This window comes from Martes martes, assembly GCF_963455335.1.
Source record: "Martes martes genome assembly, chromosome: 4".
In the NCBI taxonomy this organism is placed as follows: domain Eukaryota; kingdom Metazoa; phylum Chordata; class Mammalia; order Carnivora; family Mustelidae; genus Martes; species Martes martes.
In genome coordinates, this window is record NC_137891.1 from 180334716 (window position 1) to 180354837 (window position 20122).

Consider the following 20122-nt stretch of genomic DNA (forward strand, 5'->3'; position numbering starts at 1 on the left):
GTCTATGTAAAATTAACTGTAGAATATTTGTCAGTCACACATGTCTATATACACATGAGCTGATAGTTAAACCAACGAAGTTTTTATGGCTTTTACTAGAGATAGAAAGCTGTGCTAAGGAAGAACAGGCAGGTTCCATTTTAACTAGTTATCATGAAATCGGTGACACAGAGTCTCATGTATCTTTCCATTTTTACGCAACCTTCTCTCGCTGGAGAAATGCTTTGGGGGAAAAAACACATGGGTTGTGTCTTCCTTTAGTACATATGGAGACAAGGAGCTCTGGGAGGTTTCAGAGGCTCCAAGGCAAAACAATTTTAACACCCACCCACCCACCATCTACCCAGTTCTTTGCCAAGCAACTGGTTATCTTTATATGTTAATGGCTAAGGCCCTACATGTAGGATGAAGGCAACTGGCTGATGTCAGGAGGCCTACACAGGTACAAGTCTGGAAATCATTTTTATCAGCTCCAGTGGGCAAAACCTACAGGCTAGCCATTAGCTGTCTGGTCACCAAGCACACTGCTACACACCCGAATCGACTTAGGGTAAACTGCAGAAAGTCATACAGGACAATCTTCTTCTCTCTTTGGTGAATAAACAGAGACCACCGTTGAAGGTGAGCACAGACCACAGAAGTGTCCATGACTGGTCGTGGCAAAGCAGCTGTCCAGTAAAGTGGCCCATTACTGTCTAGGGCTGACCAGTATCAGTTTTGGTGGCAACCAGAGGAGCTTGTGATGATTTTATCTTATTTTAAGAGAAGTTAATCTTGAATTTATTCACTTTTTAAAATAAGTCTAACTTTTTTTTTTTTTAAGTCATCTCTACACCCAACGTGAGGCTCTAACTCACAACCGTGAGATCCAGAGTCGCACATTCTTCCGACTGAGCCAGCCAGGCGCCCTGAATTTCTGCACTTTCAGTAAAACTGACCATGAAGGTTCACTAGTGTCATGTTCCTTAATTCCCTTTGTGTTTTAAGAACTGCAAAATTTAAAAATGATTCAAAATCCTAACAATGTCAACGACTTCACTTTCATACAAATGATGGAGCAGGAAATACGGTTTTGAAAAATCGAAAGCAATTATACATTGAAAAATAGATGATGACAAAGGACAAGGATATTTGGCAAGTGGGTTCAGCTCATTCATTCAAAGGACTCCTAACAAGAATACGTGTACAACTATAGGCCTATTCAATTTTCTCCTAAAAATAAATATACATATGTAAAAAGCTATTATAATAAAACCTTTTCTGGGCTGATATTCTATATTCCACCCAAATCTCTGCACTGTAAAAACGGAGTGGCCTTACCTCTGAGCAGTGCGCCACTGCCCAGACAGAAGACTAGGAGGCCCAGCTTCACGCAGAGGCCTTTGAGGAGGAGTCTGTTGTCACTGATAACTTCCCCTACCTCTCACCAATCCTACTTAAAGATTTATAAGCTTAGAGTAAATTCCCAATTACCACCCATAAAGCAAATACAGGGGCTGTTGCATTGCTACTGGATTTTGCTTCAATCATAGCACCAACTACTTAATTACAATCACAGCTCTAAGAGTCGGTTGACAGAAATCCTATATGCAGTTTCCTAGTGCATCTTATGTCTTTGGTGTGGGGCAGGCAAAAGGGTCTGCAACATGTAATTGTCTAAAAGCACACGTCAAAGACCACCTGGCTGACTCCCTGTTCTAAGCGCCCTCTGGAAAACAGTAAAACCACAACTCCTTCTGTCAACCATCTCAACTCAGAGGGTCATGATGAATCTGTGTGACTTTCCATCACATCACTAAAGTCTCATCACACACACACACAAACATCGCAGCAAAGGAAAAGAAAATGGAATAGGGTAGAAGAGAAACGTCTCTAAGCGCCGCCCCCCCAAATTAAAATTTCAAAAACTCCTGAGATATGAGCCTCCATTCTGATTGTGCTCAATGACTCGAATTTTGAGGGAAAGAATAAACTTCCAAAGAGAGTAAGACTTTAGACAAAATCATTTAACACTGAGTTCACGAATCACCCTTTCAAAACCACCTGTTTTGAACACATTACGAACTACAACTTGGAATCGGGAGTCGTTCTCAAAATTCTTTTCAGTAAAACCAAGATTTCAGATTCCTGCTAGGTACATAAGAGAGTTTACTTTCCAGGAAAAACTACCTAAAATCTATCCAGTAGGATTATTGCACAGTGGGGCCCACAGGACAATGGTTTCCGAGGGCTAGTCCTCATATAAAAAAAGGCCACAATAAATACATCTATATACTACGCCCCACTCTACCTTGACATGGTAAACACAAATATGATGCGTCTTGCTTTAAAAAAGAAACTCCTGAGGAAAGAAAGGGATGGAAATCTCTACCAAGGCCACTTCAGTCAGAAACTGCAGCTGCTATTTCCGGTGCCATGAAGGACATTAACACGGAGACTGACCATTCCAAGCACCAAGGTGAACCAGTGACAGGGTTATCCCGCTTGGCGATATTCCACTCAGATCACAGCTCAACCTGAGCTTTAGAAGAAGTTCCTCGTAGATGAGCTTCGAAAGGAAATCAGCTGCTGGCGATCAACCCACTAGCAGAACTTGAAGTTCATCACCATCACCAAGGGTTGAGGGGTGATCAGGAAGATGCTTAACAAACCCTCCCTCTAGTCAATTCCAGTGTTTCTCGGCCGTTTTTCACTCGTGATTCTTGAAGCATCACCAAGACATTTGCAAATGGAATTACAGACTCTTCCCTTTCCTGTCTGGGTAGCACCATGTTTCACTCTGATGCGGACTTCCCACCCCCCGCAGTGTCCCACCCCAAACACTTGGCAATCCATGCAGCAGCCTATGATGCACAAAGCAGCCCAAGTTCTAAACCCTCCCACGTCATTCCATTAAAAGGTCAAATCCTAATCACACAAATAAAAACATACCACTCTAGGAAATATTATTCAATTATCCTTCAATTTCCTGTCGTAACTGATGAATCATCAATACACAGGGTACTAAGTGTAATTCCAAACACCAAACCATGTGATCCAGTTTGCAAATGGACAACTGAGACAAGCCATACCTTGCCTACAGCACAGACACAGCCAAAATGGGAAGTTGATCTGCTTTTAGCTGCACGGGTGGTGGGATTTCTCATGGCTTCTGCTTTTTAAAGCATTCACTCTCATTCTAAAATGGTATGCTATACACAAAACCATCAATTTTATTCCAGAATACATCATCTTAATGATAATAAAAAGCTTTTGTATGCACATACTGCCAATACATTTAAAAAGGCCCAAATTTTAACAAAGAGAATAGACAAATTCATCAGACAAGAGATAAGTTACTTTGGCCGAAAAAAATCTTTAAAAAAAATCTGGCTCAACATTCTGCTTGCAGGTTTCTACATATACTGTATATGTGGTGAGTGTGTACGCGTGTGTATAGCTTTTCTGAAGGGAATGGAGTACGGTCTAGCCCCCCGTTCCATGGTTATGTAGGAACTACAATGTTCTTTGCTAGCAAAACAAGAAGTGCAAGGTCTGCATTTCCACCAACTCGATGCAAAGCCCCAAGAGCTTCCTGCAAAGTGAAGCCGGCACGGAGAATGCGGTCAATGTCTGCGGCGGGAAAAATTAATGGTGAAAGAATGGAGGGACTTGCTGGCGGCCGGCCGGGAGGCGGTTCAAATTCAAGACGTGGCTCTGCAGCTTCAGGACAGACATCTTCTCTGGTCTCTGGCCTGTCTGGCACTGGCTTCTGTGTGCCCTGACCCAAATCTTCAACCAGTATGAAACTGGTTTCATACTTCGTTTGCTCGCAAGTGTGACTGACTGCATCCTCCTCACCTGCTACAAGTTTGGGGGGAATGTCCACACCTAAGGTGCAATGTGACTGATCAGACGTGTTAGTGGAGGCCAGAGTGGCAGAGCTGCTCTCCCTTCTGGATTCCCTAGACTCGGGGTCACTTTCCTTATCCGTTACTAGGCCATCGCCCGGATCCCCAACGGTACTACTTTCGACGGCATTTACTCCAGCACCATCTGAAGCATCTGGTAACTTCTCTGCCCTCACCGATACAGATATGGTCTGATGAAAGGTGACCTGTGAACGGTCTTCAGTCTGGGTAACTGTAAGATGCTCACTTTGCGTCCATCTTTCAGAAAGGTCCTTAATAACTGTTTGGCCCTCGGTTACCATTTCGGACTGACAGATAACTTCCCCAGATGTATTTTCTGAAGCTGGTTTATTACTAATGACCAGAAGCTCGTGGAGTTCCTTCAAGGCTACTGTTAGAGATGAGCAGGATTCCTCCGCTGACTCCACAGACGGCTGACAACTGCCGCAAAGACTTACAGAGGGGGAGCAATCCCCATCTTCTTTACCTGTTCCAGACATTTCAATGTTACTGTCTGGGGGCTGTAAATCCTGAGTGCAAATGGAATTACTCAAAATTTCAGACGAAGGGTTACATTTTGATGGTTCCACTTCCATCAGGGGATTATCTAAGGTGAGAGCAGATGCCCCGATGTCTCTGACACTGGCCTGCTGACCACCTGCGGGATTACACAGAGCAACGAGGGATTCTTCAACCGTATCTACTTCCATAAGTGTTTCTGAATTCGAGCAGCCAAAGCACCCTGAAAGTAGAGTATTTTCTTCTGTACCCGGAAGGTCCACATTCCGTTGTAGCCCGTCTCCTTTCACTGCCGTTTCCAAATCAACACTTCTTTGTTGATTCTGTTGCCTTTCTCCAAAAAGCTCAAAGTCCTCTGTGTTACAGAGATGTTCTTGGTCGTTTAGAGCATTCTGTTGTCCGACCCCGTGCTGTTCATTCCCTGGTTCTTCGTGCCGCCGGAGGCCACTCACCTGAGGCAGGTTCTGATTTTCTGGATGCCGACCCCTCCCACCTCGAAGCCCCGGTGGTTCTTGCACCCTCGCAGTTGTGACAGGTACACTACCTTGCTGTCTTGCGTGGAGATGAGATCTCGGGCCCCGGGGGCTTCTTTCAGCAGATTTCTCCATGTTATCGGCAACAATGGCTTCTTCGGAGGAATTCTGCAAAGGCATGGCTGGACTCTGGTCTGCTGCAGAAGCACTATCAGAAAGATCCTGGAGAGGAAGATGTTCTTTCTTTTCAGAGGTTATCTGGAATTCAGCTGAAGCCTTCAAAGCCTTCACAGCTTTAGGTTCGATGCTGTGGGGGTCACTGGGCTCGAGAGGGCAGACTGAAGCAGAGACAGAGTGAGCAAGATTCCTAGGATTCCCAATCTCAGGACTCTGTCCTAAAGGATGCGCTGGATGGTTACATCCATCTGAAGTTGGTAATGATGACATTCCCAGTGAGGTAGTTTCTTTACCGCTTTTCTCTATATGGACAGAAAGGAAAGGAGATTAATCAGCCGCTTACGAGGGCCACTAAACTATCGGATGATACAAATCTAAACAGGACAGAACAAAATCAGGTCCTTAAAGCTGGGTCTGCCTTGTATTCACAGACTTATACAAAAACCATTCTCACGGCGGCAGACAACTGAACATCACAGCATCAGAGTAAGAGGTAGGTACGTTCTTAATAAAACATGTGCCCTTGAATTCAGTATTTTTCTTTAAGTACCATTAGTAAACGTTCACATAGTAGCTGGGTTAGTGCAAGACTGAGGGATAATGATACATCTTTACTCTCGGAGAGTTCAGAACTCTAGAACTCCTAGAGTTTTTCCAATCGTGTTCTATCACTTGCCCTGGAATCACCTGGGCTGTCTGCTAAGCGTGCACATTCTGGGGCACCCATCCTCGGGAGTAAACCCAAGGTTTACTGCATTCTCATGAATCTGCATTTTCAATAAGCTGCTCAGGTGATTCTTAAGCATATTACGAATTTTGAGAATCTCTACACTGGAACGATTCTCATGTCAATGCACTTCCGGTGTTCCCAATGTGAACAGGAAGGTTCTAAATGACGAGTCTAAGTCCAGGTGTATCTGGAACAGAGCAGGAATTATAAAGAGAAAGGAGAATGTGCTTGGGAATCTCCAAAAGAAAGAGAAACATTCTATTTAATTCATTTCTATCCAAACTTCCTGAAAATCAGGATACAACTACGTCAGTGTGGAGGCAAAGAACAAAAATAAAACTAAAGGTCAGACATATTAAGTCCAATCATTACCTTACCAAACAGGGCAACTTTAGAAAGGATTATCAGTTACTTTATCAGGTTAGCAAAGTACAACTAAGTGAGAACATTTAAGTAGCTTAAGGGCACGGTAGGGGGTGGGCCTGGCAGTGGAGGGAGATAGTTGGGAAAGTTTTTCACCATTTTCAGCCGGCAAGGACAATTTAGACAGAATGCAACGGACCGAGTGCTCCCAGGAAGGCAGGCTCAACCACCTCATGACACCATTAATCATGAACTCCAACCACCTTCGCCACCGATCCAGTTAATCATCGACCTCCACGCAATTACTGTAAGATTTTTAATTAAATGCCAAAGGCTGGTAACAAAAATTACTTCCACAATACAATCTATCAGGGCAGATGTGACTCAAATGCTTCATGCTAATTAACATCCAAGGTCGGGGGGCCTGATCTTAGGAGGTCATGAAGCAATCCAGTTAGGATTCAAACAGCTCTAAATCATTCTAATGCAACAATGGTTCACAGCACGAGAAGATAAAGCACTCACTACCTCAGAAGTTACTGACTTCTTGCAAAACAATCTTCTAGCTTAAAGGTAAATGGGAAAACAGTATTTACTTCAGTGCAAATTATATCCATTAGTGCCTAGAAACACAGCAATTAGTTTTATTTCTCAATCTCTAAGGCTGACTGAAGGAGGTTCAATTGTGAGTTAATGCTGACAAAGAAGATGCGTTACTGTCCAGTGTCCATGTGAGTGGCACGGGGGATATGATACCGGCCTCCGGGCACTGGCATGCCAGTGAGGACAACTGTGTGAGGTCAGGAGAACATGGCCTCCAGGTGTCTGGTACTCACTAGGAAAGCAGCACACAGTCCTCCTGTAGCTGAGATGGTCGGTCTCACTGGCCTAAGTCCTAACTGTAGGGGAGCACTGGGTCAGTACTACAGGGTAGAAGGCGATGAGGACAATGGATATTAAGACGAATTAAACCGTGCCTACTTTACCCCACCTTTGTAAGGAAGAAGGAAAAAAAAAGAAGAAACTGAGTGCTAGGTATCTAATTACAACCAGCCTGCAAACCCCTATGAAGTCCCAGGTTGGGAGTTTCAAGAAAGACTGTCTTTCTTCCTCCTGAGAAATCAGCCGGGACGCCCAGGCTGCCGTCTCCCAGATTTACTCTCCAGGGAAACGGGGGGCACAGTGCCTCCGGGAGAGAATCTGTCAGGCTAGGAAGAGACAGAAGAGCCAGATGTTAGCTCTTCTTTCTGGGAGAATAAAGCCTCATTCCTGCCCACATCAGTGAACCTGTGTCGCTAGACAAGTCAGCTGGTCTAGGCTTCCATTTCTTCCACAGTGGACTGGCAATTTCTACCTGTCTCTACCTCTAGGTGGCTGTGTGCACTGCTAGGAAAAAAGAACTTTTCAGGTTTTCAGAAGAAACAGACTCACGAAACCCGATGGTGTAGTCATCCCCAACGACAATGCGCTGTGGTGCTGACATTCTTGATCTGATATATTCACCATGGCCAGATGGGCCCTGTTTTTCCTGGGATCTCCCTCCCCTCCCTGGGCTGCTCCAATGGCTGAGAAGACTTTGCATAGGAAATTGTGCTCAGATATGTATGTGTGCCAACACACAGATGCATATACAGGCTAGTTGTAACCAGATTAAACAAGGTGAAATGGATGGCAGAAGCTAAATTCCAAAACTGCGGCAGATACAGAGACTTTCAGACCACAGACGATAACTGGATGGAAGGCTTAATGTGGTGTCTATAAATACCTGGTCTGGGGCCCACTCCAGCTGCAGTACACACACACTACATGCATCATGGCTTCTGACGCTCTGTTTGAATTAGGAAACAGACAAGCAAACTTGGGTTAACAATGCAAACCACACAGCATGCAGGGTTTTGTCTCCATTCCTCTGCCACCTTTACAATCAGGAACTGGTAGAGTCAAGCTTGGGGAATGTTTCCGTAGTCTGGCTGGTTTAATTCTCTCACAATACAGAAAGCAATGTGTCAACTTCAACAGATTTTTCAATAGAACTTGGAAAGAAATGAACTTCACACACCCACACACATGGAATTCACGGGCAGACATGTGGGATGGGTGGAGAACAGCAGACTCATAGATGGAATCACACCGTGTGGAAATCTTAAAAGGTGAGCGAACTTTTGTAATTGTCACTTTCCAAATTTCCTCCTCAGATGAGATTTATTTTTAGAAGAAAAACAACTCAAAAATGGATTATCCTGGGTTATCTTACCTCCAGTTTTTAGAAGATGTATTAGATATAGCTCCTATCCGGATTTATTGTCCCATTGATAGAAAAATAAAGACACTCTGGTATAAGTATCCACAAAAGAAACAGTTTTTAACAAAAATACTTTCACCTACTATGTCCAGAGTTTTGATTTTGAGGATACTGGGAAATCGGTGTTCCAAACAAACAGGACCTGATGTAGAATTATTTCACTATTTAAACATTACAAAAATTAGCACGAGCCACATATCGTCAGTAACAAAAACAGCACATGGGCACAAAACCCATTTTTTAAATCCTTTTAAAAATGTTTTTATTTTTTTATTTTGCTTTTAATGTCCTTAAAGTAATCTCTAAGCCCAACATGGGGCTCAAATTCATGACCCCGAGATCAGGAGTCTCACAGTCTACTGACTGAGCCAGCCAGGCACTCCTCCTTTCAGTCTTTTCAATTGGTACATTCCCTTCACTATGCCTGAAAATACCCGTGGTTTCTATTTTAATTTCCTAAACTTTTTATTTAAAGAAGGTAATTACCCAAAGAGGGTAACTGTTAGTAGGTTAGAAAGCATTGCTATCATCAGCTAGTGCTTCTCAAATAAAAACACCAAACTGTGGGGGAAAAAACAGACATTTCACAAGATGGTAATACACCTTCCTTTAATGAATACCCAGTATTATGACTAAGCTGACAAGTTACTGAAACAGGTAAAACCTTCTAAGTGGGTATGTCAGACTCAGTCAAGCTTGCCTTGCAGGGAAGACTAAAATTATTAATTTAGTCTCTGTCTCGTTCAGAATTCTCCCCTTCCTGCAAAAGTTAAGTCACAACCAAAGCTGTACTTTACATATAAAACTCAAAGGTGCCAAAAGGTGTAGCGGAGTGTATTAAGAACAAGGCCAGCTTGGAAAACTGTCTCCTGTCCACACCCATTTTAAAGAGGCTCAGGTCTAGACCTCGGGGTGTTCTCTAAGTGAAAACACTGGCAAAATGTGGTTGCTTATTTTGTAAAGATCCTATCTTTTTTGTCGTTAGAGGACAGCTATTCCCCCGACTTGTAGCTCTGATACATTTTACTATACCAGAAAACACAGCACATGGTATTAGTCACTGATGAATGATTACAGCTCAAGACTTTAAAATAACCCCACCTTGAAAGTTAATTCTCTTCAGCTTCTAGAAAATGTATCCCAGAGTCAACTGTTTTATAACAGATGGGGAAGAATTATGCCATGGAGGTAGATTTCAGCAAAAATGTGCTCTTCCATTTAGCCCAGAAAACTTGGCTTGGTCTTTAGATTTAAACAAGCCATGACAATTGAGACTTATGAAAAAATGATTCGGTATCCCCATGCCAACAGCTGACCCCCTGTTCTAATTTGGCCCAAGGATGCACTATGCAATCTCATTAATAGCATAAACACTGTAGTTTGATTAGTGCTCAATTATGCATCTTGTCGTCGGTTCCTCTATGGTGGCAGCACCAGTAGATATTAAAGAGGTCAGGGGATGCCTGGGTGGCTCAGTTGGTTAAGCAGCTGCCTTTGGCTCAGGTCATGATCCCAGCGTCCTGGGATCGAGTCCCACATCGGGCTCCTTGCTTGGCGGGGAGCCTGCTTCTCCCTCTGCCGCTGCCTATGCTCACTCACTCTCTCTTCCTCTCTCTCTCTGACAAATAAATAAATAAAATCTTTAAAAAAAAAAAAAAAAAAAAAAAAAAAGAGGTCAGGACTGCTCAGTCACCACGACAATGCTACACTTCAAAGGAAATGGGCCTAAGAAAAGGAAAATAAATTTTCAGGGAAACTGTAAAACTCAAAAGGAAATGTCTGCTTACTGTATTTTTTTTCTTTTTTAAAGTAGACTCCATACCCAGCATGAAGCCCAATGCGGGGCTTGAACTCACAACCCTGAGATCAAGACCTGCATTGAGATCAAGAGTTGGACGTTCAACCAACTGAGCCAGCCAGGCACCTCTGTAAGTAACTTTTGTCAGGAAAAAACAAACAAGGGGCGCCTGGGTGGCTCAGTCGTTATGCGTCTGCCTTCGGCTCAGGGCATGATCCCAGGGTCCTGAGATCGAGCCCCGCATCGGGCTCCTTGCAGTAGGAAGCCTGCTTCTCCCTCTCCCACTCCCCCCTGCTTGTGTTTCCTCTTTTGCTATGTCTCTATCACATAAATAAATAAAATCTTAAAAAAAAAAAGAAACAAGATTTTTTAGGAAGCCTACCAAAACGTGCCTAAGCAAGTAACTCCCTGATGTACCTACCTAGTGACACAGCAATGGGTCTGTCTAAACACGGAGGTTTCCTTTACTGGCTTCAGAGATAGGAGGAGGTGGTGAGAGGACAAGGAACACATCCATGACAGGATGATGACACAGATTAGAAACTGAAAAGGCCCCCATCCCTCTGAAGCTCCACCCTCCCCTGCTCACGGACCAGTAACTAGAAAAGTCATTCAAGAGCTTGGCGGCTGCAGATACCTGCGTCCTCTACCGACTTTTGAAGAGCTTCCGCTAGTTCCTGGTCTGCGATCTCCTCTGGCCGCACGTCCTCTCGCCCAGCCCCGTATGCCAACCGGGCACACTCCGGTAATTCTCCTTCAGGGAGGAAGGTGGTCTGAGAGCCTGTGGTGCCGATCACGAGCACATTTTTCTTGAGGTCAATGGAACACTTAGAAGGAAGAAACCAAAGACTGATGACAGTGGATAAAACGCCATGCAGAAAATTATCATGAATTTAAATATTTAAGTTTTAGTTCATCTTTAAATATTTTAAGCATTTAAAAGTTTACAGCAGAATCATCTTCATAGGACATAGTTTACTTATTCATCTAACCCAAGCTCTATTCATTTCTGAACTTAAATATAATACATGTTCATTGTAAAAATTTGGAAACATGTCAGGCATAATCAGCAGTCCCACTTTTTAGAAACATGTAAGTGATTTTCTTATAAAACTGAGACATACTATTTATACATTCACATTTACATTACTATTTACATTTTGCTTATTGCATAAAGTACAACTTATATTTAAACTCTATACCAATGGTCTCAAAAGCAGTATATGGGCAAAGCCATCTCTACAAAAGTATTTTTTTCTTTTTTTAAGATTATTTATTTATTTATTTGACAGACAGAGATCACAAGTAAATGGAGAGGCAGGTAGAGAGAGGAGGAAGCAGGCCTCCTGCTGAGCAGAGAGCCCAATGCGGGGCTTGATCCCAGGACCCTGAGATCATGACCTGAGCCAAAGGCAGAGGCTTTAACCCACTGAGCCACCCAGGTGCCCCAAGTGTTCTTTATTTCATACTTATGCTACCCTTTTTTTTGGTCTGTTTATCTGTGTATTTGACATAGGACAGTACACACATACATGTTTTATATCTATCAAGTTGGAGAATACTGGTCTACACCATGACTAACAAGCAGAGAAGAACAGTGACAAGTTAAAAAACTGGGTTTTATTAATAGTAATAAAAATCTTTTTTTAAAATTTTTTTTATTTTTAAATTTTTTAAAAATGATTTTATTTATTTATTTGACAGAGAGAGAGATCACAAGCAGGCAGAGAGAGAGGAAGGGAGGCACGCTCCCCGCTGAGCAGAGAGCCTGATGTGGGGCTCGATCCCAGGACCCTGGGAACATGACCTGAGCCGAAGGCAGAGGCTTTAACCCACTGAGCCACCCAGGCGCCCTAGTAATAAAAATCTTTTTAAAGAGTATTACTGACATAAAAATATTGACTAGATACGAAATCTTGCTGTGAAAAATCTTATTACCCAGTAGACACTAACTGTATCTTCAATCAGAAGAGGTTATCTTTAAACAAATTATTAGGCTTCAGAGTGGAAATACAAGTATCACTGCAAGCTAATATATTTACAAATCATTCTCCATGTACTAAATAAGCATTTCCATTCCCAACATCTCACGTACACCTTCCTCAATCCCACAGCTCTTCTGCTTAGTGAGTAGGGACTAAATGTATACTTGCAGCAGAAACACACCATCATGGTAGCCTCTGTGGCTCAGTGAGTTAAGTGTCTCACTCTTGACTTCGGCTCAGGTCATGATCTCAGGGCTGTGAGATCAAGCCCTGCATCAGGCTCTGTGCTGGGCGTGGGGTCGTTTTAAGATTCTCTCCTCTTTTCCTTTGGCCCCTCCCCCACCTCACAAAAAAAATTACCATCATGTGTTGTCCAGATCCCTACGAACCCATCAAAAATTACCTGAGTTCCTATCAGAAACTAAAAATAACACAAGAGAATAAAGTTGCCCAAATAATCTCAAACAGATGGCAAGATTAAAAAGATTCAGAGGGAAAAAAAAAGATTCAGAGAGATTTCACAAGAAGATATTCTATTTCTACTGATACATTTCAAACCATGCATGTTGACATCCTCCACTCAGGACCTTTCCAGGTTGGAGAAGACACGGCTTTTCAGTTTTCCAGGATACACAACCGAGGGAGACAATGCGCTGATAACCGTGTAACACACGAAATGCCGACCCCTAGACAAAAGCAAAGCCCTTGATTACCTGATGCCGCTTTAGCATGTCCAGTCCCAGAAGCATGTCCATGGGCTGCTCCTCGAGTATAGAGAACGAACACGCCAGGAAATCACCTTCAATCTGAACCTGAGCTAAAAAACATTAAGAAAAGAGATTATGGATTTTTATTTTAATCTTACTTACTTACTTATTTACTGTCACTGATTTTTGCTTCAAAAGCCTCACACAAGCTTTGGAAATGTATCTACCATTCTGGGCCTTGCTTCCTGTAATCAGTCACAGCCAAGGCAAAGCATGAAACAGGTGAGTTAAGTATGAAAATCCAGTAAGCGCAACCATCAGTTTGAAAGCCAATGAAGGCACCAGCTTGTAAAGTGGATAGAGTGGAACCACACCACCCAGAATATCCGGCTTGATACAGGACACCATCAGAATACACGTTCAGCTGGTAAGGAGAGCTGGCATTAAGGATGGCGACAGGAATCAGTTCTTCCAATATTAACAGCTTGCTTCCTACACACTTACAAAAGGCTTTCTAAAAGGGAAATGAGGCGCGCCTGGGTGGCTCAGTGGGTTAAGCCTCTGCCTCCAGCTCAGGTCATGATCTCAGGGTCCTGGGATCAAGCCCCGAGTCGGGAATCCCTGCTCAGCGAGGAGTCTGCTTCCCCCTCCCTCTCTCTGCCTGCTTGTGATCTCTGTCTGTCAAATAAATAAATTAATTAAAAAAAAAAGAATTAAAAGGGAAATAAAATCTGTACACAAGTTAACCTCCAAAAAGTAAAATGTTTATTACTGCCTGTTATAATCAAGTCTGTACTTGCAAAAGTTGAGACAAACCAATGCCTGTCTTTGCCTGGAGTCTCTTGCTTTTGCCTCTTTCCTTTATTAGTCCTCTTACTTTATATACAAATACATACATATATATATATAATTACTTTGTTATTAAGTATATCTTTTTAAAAAGTTTTTTAAGTATATCTTTTTTTAAAAAAGAAGGTTTATTTATTTTTTGAGAGAGAGAGTGTGCCAGTACACATGCTGGGGGAGGGGCAGAGAGAGAAGCAGGCACCCCGCTGAGCAGGGAGCCAACTCGGGACTCGAACCTAGCACCCTGGGATCACGACCTGAGCCAAAGGCAAACTCTCAACTGACTGAGCCACCCACGTGCCCTTGTTCTTAAGTATATCTTACAAACAGAAGAGTATACGAAATGTGTACAGTATAAAGCATAATAGAACAAAGATCGATGCATTTATTTCCTAGGTTAGGAAACACAAAGAGCAGAAGTCCCCCATATCTTCCACTGATCACAACAAGGTGACTTCTCCAACCTTCCCTGCTATCCTGGTTTTTGTTTTCCTCATTCCCAGCTTTTTAAATAATCCTTACCAAGAAGATATTTGCAAACGACATATCAGATAAAGGGCTAGTATCCAAAATCTATAAAGAGCTTAGCAAACTCAACACCCAAAGAACAAATAATCCAATCAAGAAATGGGCAGAGGACATGAACAGACACTTCTGCAAAGAAGACATCCAGATGGCCAACAGACACATGAAAAAGTGCTCCACATCACTCGGCATCAGGGAAATACAAATCAAAACCACAATGAGATACCACCTCACACCAGTCAGAACGGCTAAAATTCACAAGTCAAGAAATGACATGCTGGCGAGGATGTGGAGAAAGGGGAACCCTCTTACATTGTTGGTGGGAATGCAAGCTGGTGCAGCCTCTCTGGAAAACAGCATGGAGGTTCCTCAAAAAGTTGAAAATAGAGCTACCCTACGACCCAGCAACTGCACTACTGGGTATTTACCCTAAAGATACAAATGTAGTGATCCGAAGGGGCACGTGCACCCGAATGTTTATAGCAGCAAGGTCCACAATAGCCAAACTACGGAGAGAACCTAGATGTCCATCAACAGATGAATGGATAAAGAAGATGTGGTATATCTATACAATGGAATACTATGCAGCCATCAAAAGAAATGAAATCTTGCCATTTGCAATGACATGGATGGAACTAGAGGGTATTATGCTGAGCAAAATAAGTCAATCAAAAAGACAATTATCATCTGATCTCTCTGATATGAGTAATCTGAGAGGCAACGTGGGGGGTTTGGAGGGTAGGGAAGGAAAAAAATGAAACACGATGGATCGGGAGGGAGACAAACCATAAGAGACTCTTAATATCACAAAACAAACTGGGGGTTGATGGGCGGCGGTTAGGGATAGGGTGGCTGGGTTATGGACATTGGGGAGGGTGTGTGCTATGGTGAGTGCTGTGAAGTGTGTAAGCCTGATGATTCACAGACCTGTACCCCTGGGGCTAATAATACTTTATATGTTAATAAAAAATAAAAAATTAAATGATAAATAAATAATCCTTACCAGTTCTGTATGATTTCTTTTTTTTTTTTTTAAAGATTTTATTTATTTATTTGTCAGAGAGAGAGAGAGAGAGAGCGCGCGCACGCGCGAGCGAGCGAGCACTGGCAGACGGAGGCAGAGGGAGAAGCAGGCTCCCTGCCGAGCAAGGAGCCCGATACGGGACTCGATCCCAGGATGCTGGGATCATGACCTGAGCCGAAGGCAGCTGCTTAACCAACTGAGCCACCCAGGCGTCCCGTTCTGTATGATTTCTAAGCAGCATTACTGTTTAACTTTGTGTTTTCGAACTACTACTTGCTTCTTTACTCAGAAAGTATTTTGAGATCTATCCCTGTACATGTGACTCTGTTTCTTTCTCTACAAATCACCCCTTAGAGTACTGTAATGTCTAACAGACCACAACTGATTTATCGATTCTATTGCTCTGGGACTTTCTGGGTTGCTTTCAGGTTTATGCTGTCATAAGCAATGTCCCCTGAATATTCTGGTACTTGTCTCCTGGTGTGTATTCAGTTTCTCTGATAGTACATATACACATCAAAGAAAATGGAATCAGAGAATTCTAGGAGACATTAGGCTCAACTTTGCTGGGTGATGCTGAATTATTTTCTAAAATGTTTTTAACAGTGTATAAAACTTCCATTGCCCCACATTCTCATCAACACTTGGTATTATCAGATTTAAAATCTTGCTAATCTGGCAAGTAATTTTCTATTTCCCTGATTAATAATGAACAAATTTTCATATATTTAACCATTTGGGTTTCCTGTTCAATAGTGCCTAGGGGCATATGGGTGGCTCAGTCAGTTAAGCATCTGATTTCGGCCCAGGTCATGATCCCAGGGTCCTCTCGTGGAGTCCCACAATAGGCTCCCACTTGGTGCGGAGTCTCCTTCTCCCTCTGCTCCTGCTCACTTTCTAATTAAGAAAAAAAAAAAAAAAGTAATGCCTGTTCAGTCCTTTCTGTAATTTTTTTTTTATAAACTTTTTTTTTTTTTTTTTAAAGCAGGCTCCATGCCTAGTGTGAAGCCCAAAGCAGGGCTTGAACTCACGACCCTGAGATAAGACCTGAGTTGAGATCAAGAGCTGGACACTTAACTGAGCCACCCAGGCACCCCTATACTGTCTTCTTCACTGAGATGGCAGACAGACAACATACACAGAATGTACATATTCTGAATCTAAATCGTTTATTAGTCCTATGTGCTATAAAAATTCTTTCCTACTTTGTGTTTGTTCACTTTCTTTATGCCTTTTGATAAAAGTTCTTAATCTTAATATGGCCAAATCTGTCAAGTAATTTCCTTAACCTTTAAGGAACCCCTTCCCCATGCAAGATATTCTCTTATATTTTCTTCTAAAAGCTCGCACTTTGCCTTTCACATCAAGGTCTTTCATCAACCCTGAACTGACGTGTGTGTGTGAGAGACAGGGTCCAAGTTCCAATTCATTTTTTCCACATGGATACCCAGCTGTCTTAGCACCTTTCCTGAAAACTTCCCTCGGCTCTGTAAGATTGCCTCTCTCATTTATCAAGGTTCATGTAAACATGGGTCTGTTTCTGTTCTAGAACTTTGGTCTTGACATCTAGAAGGGGAAATTACTCCAGAGTATCTCGCCTATTCCTACAATAAACAGCCCATGTAAAATTTTAAGTTAGCACATCTTGTCTCACAAAAAAACAAAAAACCAAAAACCTGCTGAGATCTTAATGGTATTACAATGACTCTGCTCTTGACGAATGTGGGAGAATTACCACTTTTGACATTTCGAGTCCTCTTATCTGTGACATAGCTCCCCTTTACTTAGATTTCCTTTATAATCCTAGGTTTTCTTCCTATCATAGCCACAGCTGCAAATGTCATAGCTTGCCCATCCACAAGGAAGGAGGACACGAGGGACTGGTACTTACTTTACTTCCTCCTATCATCTTCCTACTTAATACCACAGAAATTCTGAGAATTCAGACTTGGAAGCCACCATTGTGTGACAGTACAGGTCCACCGTGTATAGGGAAGTATATGCGAGGAAGGTGTTTAAACTATTCTTAGTCTATACAAATCAACAAAAGAAAACACAGAAACTCTAATAGACAAATATATTACAAAAGAAAGAGAGAAATGGGCAGAAACTACCACTTGCAATAAAAGAAAAGAAACTTACAATGAAAAAAAAAAAAACATCCTTTTTTAATCTGTACAGTAAGGGAGTAAAAACTAAGAATCCTTGATTGTATAAGGACCTCAAGATGAACACTGATTCAGCACCGGGAAAGCCACTCTGGTTCGAGTTAGAAATACATCAAGGGGGCACCTGGGTGGCTCAGTGGGTTGAAGCCTCTGCCTTCGGCTTGGGTCGTGATCCCAGGATTCTGGGATGGAGCCCCGCATTGGGCTCTCCGCTCGGCGGGGAGCCTGCTTCCCCCTCTCTCTGCCTGCCTCTCTGCCTACTTGTGATCTCTCTGTCAGATGAATGAATAAAATCTAAAAAAGAAATACATCTGGGCCTTTAAGGATTCATAACCTTTGATTCAGTAGCTTCACTTATGGGAATCTTGACTAAGAAAAAATTAAAATGTGCATAAAACTACACAAAAATCCACTGCCCTATTACAATAATAAAATATTGGGGGAAAATTTTATCCTAAAAGTTGACCATTAAACCCACACAAGAGAATGCTATGCATCTGAATGACGTTTATGAAATACACAGTAATAGTAAGAAAATGTTATTTTTTCATAAAATGGTATAAGATTCTATGTTATATGACCACTTTTTTTTTAAATGAACTCTTTTCTCAGCACAACTGTGATTATAAGCTGAAATTTTTTTTTTTTTAAAGATTTTTATTTATCCATTTGACAGAGAGACAGAGATCACAAGTAGGCAGAGAGGCAGGCAGAGAGGAGGGCAAGGAGAAGCAGGCTCCCCGTTGAACAGAGAGCCCGAAGCAGGGCTTGATCCCAAGAACCGAGATCATGACATGAGCCGAAAGCAGAGGCTTAAACCGCTGAGCCACCCAGGTGCCCCTATACGACCACTTTTTTTTTTTTTTTTAAGATTTTTTTATTTATTTGACACAGAGAGAGAGATTTCAAGTAGGCAAAGCAGCAGGCAGAGAGAGAGAGGGGGAAGCAGGCTCCTCACTGAGCAGAGAGCCCGATGTGGGGCTGGATCCCAGGACCCTGAGATCATGACCTGAGCTGAAGGCAGAGGCTTTAACCCACTGAGCCACCAGGTGCCCCATATATGACCACTTTTTTGCAAGAACAAAATGCATGGAAAATAGGCCAGAAGGAGATTAAATCCAAATGGTACCTAGTGGTTGAGTCTCACTCAAAAGGATTTAAAGTATTAAAAAAAAGAACAATTTTGGTTAGAGATGAAGAACTGAACACATGTATTTACCTCCATTTACTCCTTAAAAATTTACAATAAAATTGTTTTTTTAAGGTACAAATCACTAAGAACAAAAATCATGGACATGACAACTGAAACATAATTTTGGAACAGAAAGCAGAGGACAGTAAGGAAAACAGGGAAGCAAGCCAGTTTGTATCTCAGAACTCCCCAGAGGCGATGAATAAGGACCTGTGCAAACGGGTAGAGGTGGGTCCAGAGCAGGAAGACTGGTCAAAGTCTCTATGGGAGGCACAGTTAGATCTTTGGGTTCTCTCTGCTCAGTCAGGTGACTTCCTCCCTTCACCCCCACAGCAGACCGGGGTTTATTTTCTCAAGAGGGCAATACAGAGGTAGGCACGGAGGGAGACAGAGATACAGCAAGCAAGTAACTGAAACCCAAGGGGATGAAGTGTAAGTTTACTGAGCTTCTAGCCCTCTTCTCCCTTTCAACTTCCAGATCACCCACAACCGCCATGACTGCCCACCCAAATCATCTTCCAAACAGTCTTCTGGTGTCCCAGTCTTCAATACGAGCAGATGCCAAGGATCACCAGACGTCTGAGAAAAGCATCTAACACAGAAGTCAAATAAATGCAAAACGTAATAGAAAGGTTGGAAGGCAAGGTTGAGGAAATCTGGCAAACAATTAACACCCCCAGGACACATGAAGAGAGAAAGAGGAAAGAAAGAAAACGAGAAGACAAGTCCGGGATAGATGGGTTATTCCACCCGAGCAACAGACATCCGGGAGGTGGGAGGGTGCAGGGAGTGAAAAGGACGCAGTGCAGCGGCAGACAGATCTACACCTGAGTACAGCCCTGCGAAATTTCAGAACACCGAGGTCAGCGAAGAGTCAGCAAGCTTCAGAAATGGAAAAGAAATCTTTCACATAAAGGATCAAGAGTTGGGACAGCAGCCAGCTTCTCTACAGCAACACTGACAAAAACTGTGGCAAACAAAGATGATTTCCAACTTAGCCAGACTGGTAGAATATAAGGAAAAAAAGACAAGTTCTGATATTTAAGGACTCAGTTTCCCCCCTTACTTTCTCTCAGGAAGCTACTGGAAGCTGTACCCTAACAGGCTGAGGAGCAAGAGTACAAAGAGCGAGAGAAGGGACGCACGGGATCCGATCTACCAGCAAGGGGAAAGTGGCCTTGGAGACCCAGGAAGGGAGCTTCTGCGACAGCAGTTGTGTCCCAGCTCTGGACACCGTCCAGTTTCCAGAAGAACCGTCGACAGGATGAAATGCATAAGGAAGATTTACACAACCAGGTAAGTGTTTGGGGATTGAGTAACACATAGAATCCCAAATGACCAAATCCCAAATGACCGAAACAAAAGAATTATTACAAGAAAACAATACTAGACACGAACAGAAAAGCAATCACTTTCAATTACA

At 42.7% G+C, this 20122-nt stretch overlaps 1 protein-coding gene across 4 annotated transcripts in view; it reads right to left on the reverse strand.

The window, feature by feature from the left end:
* Positions 1–799: 799 nt before the first annotated feature.
* The window catches only part of LOC308342550 (protein DDI1 homolog 2), a 40228-nt gene continuing 20905 nt past the window's right edge, over positions 800–20122 (reverse strand). Inside the window, exons 7-10 of one of the 4 annotated variants that reach the window (XM_080803082.1) lie at positions 12951–13054; positions 10890–11079; positions 7918–7980; positions 3184–5361 (exon numbers count right to left, since the gene is read on the reverse strand). In XM_080803082.1, coding sequence (XP_080659208.1) covers positions 7964–7980; positions 10890–11079; positions 12951–13054 — 311 coding nt within the window. In that variant the 3' untranslated portion in view covers positions 3184–5361; positions 7918–7963. Of the gene's footprint in view, positions 5362–7917; positions 7981–10260; positions 11080–12795; positions 12924–12950; positions 13055–20122 lie in introns of those variants that run through there. The other 3 variants (XM_080803080.1, XM_080803081.1, XM_080803083.1) reach the window with 3 other exon arrangements.